Consider the following 9361-nt stretch of genomic DNA (forward strand, 5'->3'; position numbering starts at 1 on the left):
ATCCAGCGTCACTCTCTTTTTGTATTTCTCAAGTCGCTGTGAGTCAATTCGCTGCGAAAAGGACTTATCCTCCTGTTCGCTGGTCTTCCTGCAATTGTCCTTAGCGGCTTTCTCTCCGTTTCTGTTGCTTTGCTGTGGTCGTTTTATCGGCGCCGAGCAAACAACATCACCACTGCCGCCGCCGCCTTTGAATGAGAACTCGCCTCCACCTTAAGCCATTGGCTACGACAACCACCGCCCCCAGGTGAGCAGCAATTATCGCTATCTGGACAAGAAGAATACAGAGGTCTTGTTCAACAACTTCTCTTGTTTATTGTGCCTCTGAGTCTGCACTGTTTAACGGCCAGCGCCTGTCGCGCCTGTCGCGTCTCCGCTTTGGCAGTCTACCGTTGCGCCGTTCCGCAACGCTATTCTTGCTGGTCCTCTGCTCGAGGCCCAGGCCTTTAGCTCTTCTATATCTCTGGAAGACGAGATTTACGATAGTTTGCTGTTGCAATACATTGTTTCTTTTTGCTTGTGCCTTGCGTGACACCACTGTGTTATCATACCCTCAGTTCTTGCTAAGCCGTTAATATTTTTTCGCGGAGAATCGACGACAGCTTATCTCTGCTCGTGATTCCATCAAGGGTCTCTTACCCCTCTGGAGCAGCATATCTCGCATTCGAGTCCGAACTTGCTTTTCGATCTGACGCGTAGGTCGCGGACAAGTCATTTGCGATGAGTCCCCAAGGCATAAGCCGCAAACGACCAGCGCCAGGCGCATCTCCCGTCGTCCACCCGCCACCTCCTCCTATCGGTACCGTCCAGAATTACCCTCCCAACCCTGGCGCTCAACTCTCGAACGATCAATTCTTACAATGGGGCCAAAACCCGGCACCCAACGTCGTCAATCAACCTGCGCACTATCCCGACCCTGCTGCTGCCGCCGCCTATAACCCCACCGCGTTCGCCCCAGGTCAAGATATTCCTGCTCCCACGGCTCCCGCGTCCAGTCAGCTTGCACGCAGACCAACACCGAATCAGCTCGTCAGCAGAAACCGTGGATATGAACAAGCTCCGGCAGTCACGACGGATAGTGGTGGTGGTAATGGGGAATCGGGCGGTTGGGGCGAGAGCTTGGATGAACTTTACCGGAGGGCGTCGATCGCTAAGAGGGATGCTCAGGCAAAGAGGAAACAGATTCCTCCGTTTGTCCAAAAGCTCAGCAGGTATGTTTTTTCTTTCTCGAATTTGTGGCCTAGGTCAATCCTAACTGGTGAATTCTTACAGCTTTCTCGATGAATCCAAAAATACCGAACTGATTCGATGGTCCGACGATGGAAACTCGTTTATTGTCCTGGATGAAGATGAATTTGCACGGACCCTGATCCCCGAGCTCTTCAAACACAACAACTACGCCTCCTTCGTTCGTCAATTGAATATGTACGGATTCCATAAGAAAGTTGGATTGTCGGATAACTCGATGCGCGCCAGCGAACGGAAAAATAAGAGCCCAAGCGAATATGCAAACCCGTACTTCAAGCGTGGTCATCCGGATCTGTTATGGTTAATTCAGAAGCCCAAGAATTCTGCGGGGCAAGGGACCAAAGCCGGGAAAGGTACCGCTCGTGTTAGGACCGAGGAGGCTGAGGAGCACGACGAGGAGTACGGCGAGGAGAGTAGTCATGTTTCTCGTGATGATCGGAATCGTGCGCGGAGCCAACTCTCGTTGATTACCGGGGACATGATGCCAAAAGATCAATTCGCCGGTGTCTATCGGGAATTACAAGCCATCCGTCAGCAACAACAAATTATCTCCAATACCATCACGAAACTCCGGCGGGAGCACGAACAGCTCTATGCGCAAGCCGCGAACTTTCAGGAACAACATACACGCCACGAAAATTCCATTAATGCCATTTTAACCTTCTTAGCAACAGTCTACAACCGGAGTTTGCAAGGGCAAGAAGGACCGCAGAATCTCGCCAACTCCTTCGCCGGAGCCATATCGCAGGACCAAGGAGGGAGTGGTAATGTTGTCGACGTGGGAGATGACTACGCCTTCAGCGCGTTGGGGAACATGAGTAGTCCTGGAGGGCAGAGGTCGGTGAAGAAGCAACCACTGCTATTGAAAGCGCCTCCAGCTGCACAAAGAGATAGCCGTGCAGCAACCCTCTCGCCAGCATCCAGTTCATACGATCAACGGCAAGCACGGGGCCATAGCCGACAACCGAGTAGCACGAGACCTGGCCATGTTGAAGAAGTATTTGACATTAGCCCTCGACCAAGAGATTCAACACCGACCCAACATCAACAATTTCCCCAACGAGACATCATGTCCGTCATTCAGAATTCGAATGCTCGTGGTGGGGTTCCGACTAGTTTTGCAGAGTTCCCCAACGTACTATCGTCACTCGAAACATCTGGCGGCAATGTACCATTGACCCCGAACCAGCGCGCCGATATGCTTCGGCTGATGGCCAACGAGACAAACACAGCCGATCCAAATGTCTCTGCGACGAATAACAACGCGCTTATCACACCCAATCCTCCACCCATGCCGCAAAACTACTCGGGCCGTCTGGCCAGCACCCGCGCTGAAATCGACAACCTCGCAAAAATGCAAGCCGAACAAGATCGCTCTGTACAGAACCTAACCAACCTCCTACAACCGCTCAGTCCTACTGGTAATATTCCCGGGATAGGCCTGGAAAATGGAAACGTGCCCCCTCCCCCGCTTGACCTTGACCAGATCTTCAGCAATGATTACTTTACCGACATTGGAGATCTCGAGCATAATAGAGCCAATCTGGAGTTCAACGACCAGGCTAACACTGCTCCGGAGGGCACGCACGACCCAGATGCCAATACCGGAACAGACGATGGTACGATAAAAGATGCTAACGATCTCTTCGACTTTGACCAACTCCCCGCTGACGGTGACTTTTTCGAGGGATCGAACCAACATCAACAGAATCCCAGTTTCTTCAATGGGTTTGATGCCGGTTTCGGCAGTGACGCCGGGCTCGGTGTCGATGCAAGCCACAACAATGCCGGCAACGGCGTAAACCACCATCACCAGAACAGCAACGACCTCGATTCAAACAGAGTTATTGAAACCCTCACCGATAGTGAAGGGACCAGCCCAGCTAACACTGTGGATGACACTTCGCAGTACCATGGAGGTAATGACCCTCAAGGGGACGAAGGAAGTGGTGGCGGTGCCAAGCGGCGCAGAAAGGCGTGATTTTCTTTTTTTCTTTTTCCTTCTTTCTTGCTATGATTGCTTGGCTTCGATATGAAGTGACTAACGTTAATGCGAGAGAAGGAAAAAGAGCGGGATTTTTAAGAAAGTAAATAATCAAATTCCGTATGACTTCGAGTGGACCTTGCTCTCATTGTCTCTTATCACATTTCCTGACTTGGCTTGATTAATTTCGCACGAAAACGATTGCGGCATCTCCTCTCTTTCTCACTTTTGATTTGTGTGTTCGTTTTCTTGATTCGTCTGGTCCCCGCAATGCGACTTGCTGAGCACATTTCCAGACTCGGACCTCGAGTAGACTGATGTCGATGTCGATTACGGGAGGATCGCGGTGCGGTGCTTGGCTGTCGGATGGGAAAAAACAGGACTACGAGGGATGAATCTTTCAGACGATTGATGAGATGTTATTTTGTCATTTTAGTTCTTAGATACCTTCTATTTATATTTTACTTATCTCTCTTTTCTCTCTCCGTCAATTGGGTCGTGGAAATTAGGGCACGACGTAGTAGTAAGAGCTGCGACGTTAGACTTATCTTAGATCTTTCATAGCCTGCAGACTCTTTATTCACTTCAAACTTATTGAGAGAATTCTCATCTTGACTGAAATCTATTCACCTTATCCTTCTCATCCTCTCTAAAACCTCTCCACATACAATAAACCGCATAGCCGCCACGATCATCCCGTTTCTCAACATGAGAGAACCTACACCTTCAGCTTCAACTCCAGCTTCAGAAAATATAGAGGCTGAATACATGCACCATGTCTCTCGAACACCTAGGTCCACCACGTATCTACAGGCAATCGAAACCCTGTACCAAAAAGCCAGCGCGCTGTTCCAGAACTTGGGCCCGATGAGCATGCAAACCAGTTCATCTTGGTGTTAGAGCTGCCGAAAACGACACTGACCAGTCTCCTTCAAAACTACGCTCGAAGTATACACGGCTTTGTTGAAAATGGTACAATAGTGTTCCCACTATTGTGCAAATATGCGGGCTTGCGAAACTTATACCTGGCGAATTTTGTATTATGGAAACTTTGGTTGACAGAAGCAACGGCTGGTCTGGACCAGAAGCAACTAATCCTGCTAATCGCAAACGGTTTTTCCCTAGTCCACTTTTACGACACGAAGGTTCTGTCAGGACACGCTGTTCGAAATCGCAGACCCCATTGTCAACAACCCATCATTCCCATTACCCATTGATGCAAACGAACGGGTCTCCCGCAAGTGGACCAAAATCCAAGCTGATATCCTGCAATACCTGAACCCGATTGATATTCAGATTATCGGCTGTTACCGACCAATTTTGTTATAGAAGCAGGAATGACGGCGTCTCTGCTGAGACTGAGCGGATAAGTGAACTGACGGTTTACAAGCCTGAGAGAGATGTGCGGTTGGTGTTGGTTGTCCATATCAACAGGAAGACGCCATTATTTCGTCAGAAAGATGACAGCTTGCGTTTACAGGTATGCATGTTAATTAGATCCGATACCTGCGGCACCCTAGGCGCTGTCCTCCGTTGGGTCAGCACAATGCTGCAGAACAGCGGGCTTATATACCCCAGATGGTGACTCCCACAAAGGATGGTAATTCGGGGAACTTGCCCATTATGATTCATTTACAGTATTTGCTGAATCGACTTGTCCGGAGCGAAGTGATATTGTTCGAGATGGGAGGCTCCGATGCAAATTGTGCGGGTCCTTTGAAATACTCGGAATTGCAATAGTTCATCGAGGCGAGATGCCTTAACGAAAGTCTGTGCGTGCGAGCAGATCAATGCAAAAACTATGGCCCGCTCACTACCGCCTTGATCTACACCGACATATGGCTGTTGCCGAAATATATTCGAAACCGCTGATGAAATTATTATTCAGCTCTTAGTGTTAACGTAATCGGACACCGAGCTGCGCGGGACACCGAGCTGCGCAGCGGCGGCGAGTAACTAACTCTTCTATACGAATTATTTCATCAACCTAGTTAAATAAATGCCACATTGAACTGTATTCGATCTATTAAATTTACTACTATTTAGCAGGACATTTTAACCTATTATGGCCTTCTTCATTGCAGTTGCTGCATCGTGCTGGCCGCCGTGGCCTTCTTGATGGCTCTTGTTGTGACGGCCTGGTCACGTTGGTTGCTTATCACGTGAGGTGTGGTTGTTTGCTTTGTTGCTTTGTTGATAAATATGGCGTTACCTCCTTTCTTCCTTCCTCATGTTGATTATTCTCGTCGATAGCTACCTAGGTAGAACCCATGAGTTGGACGTTCCATTATCCTAGTAGAGCGCCGTGACATAATAATCAACATCCTCCTTTTATACCTTAGGGAGAGAAATACCAAAGGCTTCTCCCTTCAAGGGATTCGCTGGTGCCGCAGTTCGGGAGCTGGCCAGGCTATAACAGTGTCTCCATTCAAGTTTCCATCCTCAAGTTCATCCTCAAGTCAAGTCAAGCGCTGCTTCAGTTAAGTTTCTAGAGCTCAGGATTGAAACTTCTGTTGTTGGCATATTCAAGTTCAACTTTCAAGAAGTCCAGTGGTTGCGACTATGCTGGCACCCCTTCAAGTTCTCAAGACTTAAGTTTTTCAAGATTCAAGCTCACGATCTCCTTCTTAAAGATCATGGACCCCTTTCAAGAACTCCGAAACGAATTTTCTTCTACGATCCGCGCCCTCCAGAATGAAATCGAATCCATCAAAAACGAACCCAAACCACTTCAACGACCAAAGCCATGCCTCCCCGATCCCGAGAAATTCAATGGACAATCTTTGAAGTTTGATACCTGGCTTGCTTCGATGAAGGCTAAGCTTAGGATTGATGCTCCAGCTATTGGTGATGCAGTGGCTCAGTTCTACTATGTCTATCTGAATCTGGAAAGCAAAGTCCAAGCTCTAGTTCTTCCCCAGTTATCTTACGCAGAAGACACCAACACCTGGGATTACAACACTATCCTTGATCAACTATCTCTGGTTTACGACAACCCCAACAAGATTCAAGAAGCTGAAGATCATCTATTAGCCCTAAAGCAGGACAGTGGTGAATCTGTGGCAGCCTACATCGCCAAGTTTGAGAGGATTCTTTATGAGGCAAAGGGCAAAGATTGGCCTGATGTCACCAAGATTTCAGCATTCAGGAAAGGCCTCAATCCTACTCTCCGAGGACGCCTCAACCAGCAACTAAATCTTCCAAGATCCTACATCGAATTCCTTCGCGTGGTGCAACAATTGGGAAGTCATTCTTTCAGCTCAAATTCCACCAATGTTTCCCACCCTCAATCACACCAATCTGGTTCTCACACCAAGTCTGATCCTATGGACCTCAGCGTCATCAATATCAACTCCCTGTCAGCAGCGTCCACCTCCCTAGATGAAAGGAACAGACGACGACAACAAGGATCCTGTGTGAGATGTGGCTCCTCTAATCATTGGGTGAAAGATTGTTCCATGAAGGCACACAAGGAATCCAAACAATCATGGAATCAGCAGATGCTTGCGAAGCTGGAGACAAATGGTATTGATGATGGTGGTGACTGATGACTGATTTTTGGAGATGTCATCCATGCGTTTTCTTTTCAAGTGTCTCATGTATTGTTGCTTTCTCATATGTTCTTACCTGTGGTTGACCATGACATTGAGGACAATGCCTATTGAAGCCGGGGGGTAATGTGACGGCCTGGTCACGTTGGTTGCTTATCACGTGAGGTGTGGTTGTTTGCTTTGTTGCTTTGTTGATAAATATGGCGTTACCTCCTTTCTTCCTTCCTCATGTTGATTATTCTCGTCGATAGCTACCTAGGTAGAACCCATGAGTTGGACGTTCCATTATCCTAGTAGAGCGCCGTGACACTTGTATCGTGTTAGGATATTGGGACCATGGGGCCCTATCGAGGTCCCCTATCGAGACTCTCGAGAGGCATATGTGATAGATCAGATACCCCGCAGCGGGGTTGTCCAGAGGAACAGGAGTTAAAAGGCGTGCACTGTATGTAGCTTCATCCGACAAGATTCAGTCTTGTAACAATCTCACTATACTGCTTCCTTTCCAATATCGTTATCCTTACCTGGTTGACAGGCTGATCTACACTGCCCCGTAGATCATAACAATTCTGAATCTTCTCTTTTCAACCACCTAAGGGAAGACGATGCCGAGAGGTCGCCCAAGAACTATCGCTGAGGAAACAACACTGTCCTCACAAGACACTATAACACCTGAGCAAATCGACACCGACCTGCAAGCAATACACAACCGAATCGCCAAGCTTGAGGAGCTCCGCGTCGCCCGCGAAAACCTTGCCCGCCTAGAAGCAGAGGTTATCAACCCTTCCGAAATAGGTTCAGTAGTGAACCGGGACCACCCAGGCAACCACCCACCAGAGAGTCACACTGAAGAGCTAAAGATCAAGAATATCTCAACCTTCACGCTGAATTTCAACCTACAAAGACGCCAGGATTGGCTCCTCGACCTCCGCTACACCTTTCGGGGTGCCCCCCGAAAATACCGAACAGATGGGAAGAAAATCCTAGCCGCCCTCAACTTCCTTGATCACACCTGTCGGCATAGATGGTATCGACATGTGGAAGAGAAATCTATTGAGGAGCGCCAAAACATTGAAGATTCATGGGCATACTTCGAAGAATGGACACTTAGCCTCATTCGGAATACAACCACCCTCCAGGCTGATATAATGGACCAAATCGAAAGGACCTGCCAGCTCCCCAATCAGGACCCTAGAGAGTTCCATGCCTACCTTGACACCCTAGAACAACATTTCCCTCGACAAGCAGAAAAGGAACGTGCACTCTCCTTTTCGCTAAACTCCAGGGCAACCTCAAGAAATATATTCGAGAACATCACATTAAGCTGCCTGAAGGACGAGAGGAGATGGTCTCCCTTGCCACCCACTATTGGAACCTCCTAAAACCAAGTCGCAAACGAAACTGGACCGAATCTACCACAACTAGTGGCCAAGAGCAAGATGACCCCAAACGTCGCAGATACAAATATTCAGCTCCTTATCTCAAAACTAAGTGGAAACAACCTACTGGCCCAGACGGCAAGCCTTACCACTGCTATATTTGTGACGCCACCGATCACCTTGCATCCAGGTGCCCCAAGAAGACAAAGATTCAATCAGTCCTGAATAACCAGAATATTCAGTCAGAAATGGGAAACGGGGAAGAGTCGAAGTAGACCCTACGCCTTCGGCTCATCACTCTCAAGTAGGGACAACTGTTCGCTTCCACATCCCAGTTACTATTCAAAACACCATCGAAACACATGCAGATCTAGATAGCTGCGCCGAAGTCGACATCATTAGCCACCAATTTGTACTCCAACATCGGCTACAGCCAGCTAAACTCACTGCGCCTATTCTTGACGCTGTTAACCGATCTAAGGTGCCAACCTATGGTGTCTGGAAAGTCCCTATTACTGCTACTGATTCGCGGGGGACTACACGCGCATTTGAAAGGCATTGTGTTGCTATCGATCGAGACCCACGGTCAAGTGGGAGCCCAGTCCTTCTATCAATGACGACACTTGAGGACCATCACATTTACCTCTCAGCATGGAATCGACAGTGGTGGTTTGAAGTATCAACCATCTCACACCAGAAACCTCACAAGTTCGTTAAAACATGCCGAAATCTCACACATGTATTCGCTGTGGTAAAAATGCCTGAGGACATCTGGCTACCCACAGACACAAATGAATCCTCACCGAACCTCGACAAATTACCAGCAGAATTAGAGAAGTTCCATGATGTTTTCTCTGCAGAACGTTCGAAGATCCTACCCTCTCAGAAATCCACCGACCATGCAATCGATTTAAAAGACGGTGAAACCCCACCATATGGGCCCATTTACCCTCTCTCACAGACTGAGTTAGCTGAACTCCGGCGGTATCTCGATGAAAACATTGCCAACGGGCGAATTCGCCCATCAAAGAGCCCTGCAGGGGCCCCTATCCTTTTTGTCCCCAAGAAAGATGGTAGCCTGCGTCTCTGTGTGGACTACCGGGGCCTTAACAAAGTTTCAGTCAAAAACCGATACCCTCTACCTCTCATTTCAGAAATCCTTGACCGATTATCTGGTTCCAAATACTTTAGCAAGATTGATG

At 48.3% G+C, this 9361-nt stretch overlaps 2 protein-coding genes across 2 annotated transcripts; both read left to right on the forward strand.

Annotated features, from left to right (window-relative positions):
- Positions 1-717: 717 nt before the first annotated feature.
- Positions 718-3226, forward strand: HSF1 (heat shock factor family protein; the record flags this gene model as incomplete). Its single annotated transcript, XM_043280891.1, has 2 exons — positions 718-1208; positions 1270-3226. 2 exons carry the CDS (start codon positions 718-720, stop codon positions 3224-3226), a joined length of 2448 nt encoding a protein of 815 aa, XP_043138425.1.
- Positions 3227-7385: 4159 nt separating this feature from the next.
- On the forward strand, positions 7386-8162 carry ACHE_51102S (uncharacterized protein; the record flags this gene model as incomplete). Its single annotated transcript, XM_043280892.1, has 1 exon — positions 7386-8162. The coding sequence occupies one exon, from the start codon at positions 7386-7388 to the stop codon at positions 8160-8162; it is 777 nt and encodes a 258-aa protein (XP_043138426.1).
- Between the last annotated feature and the right edge of the window lie 1199 nt (positions 8163-9361).

This window comes from Aspergillus chevalieri, chromosome 5 (assembly GCF_016861735.1).
Source record: "Aspergillus chevalieri M1 DNA, chromosome 5, nearly complete sequence".
NCBI classification, from domain to species: domain Eukaryota; kingdom Fungi; phylum Ascomycota; class Eurotiomycetes; order Eurotiales; family Aspergillaceae; genus Aspergillus; species Aspergillus chevalieri.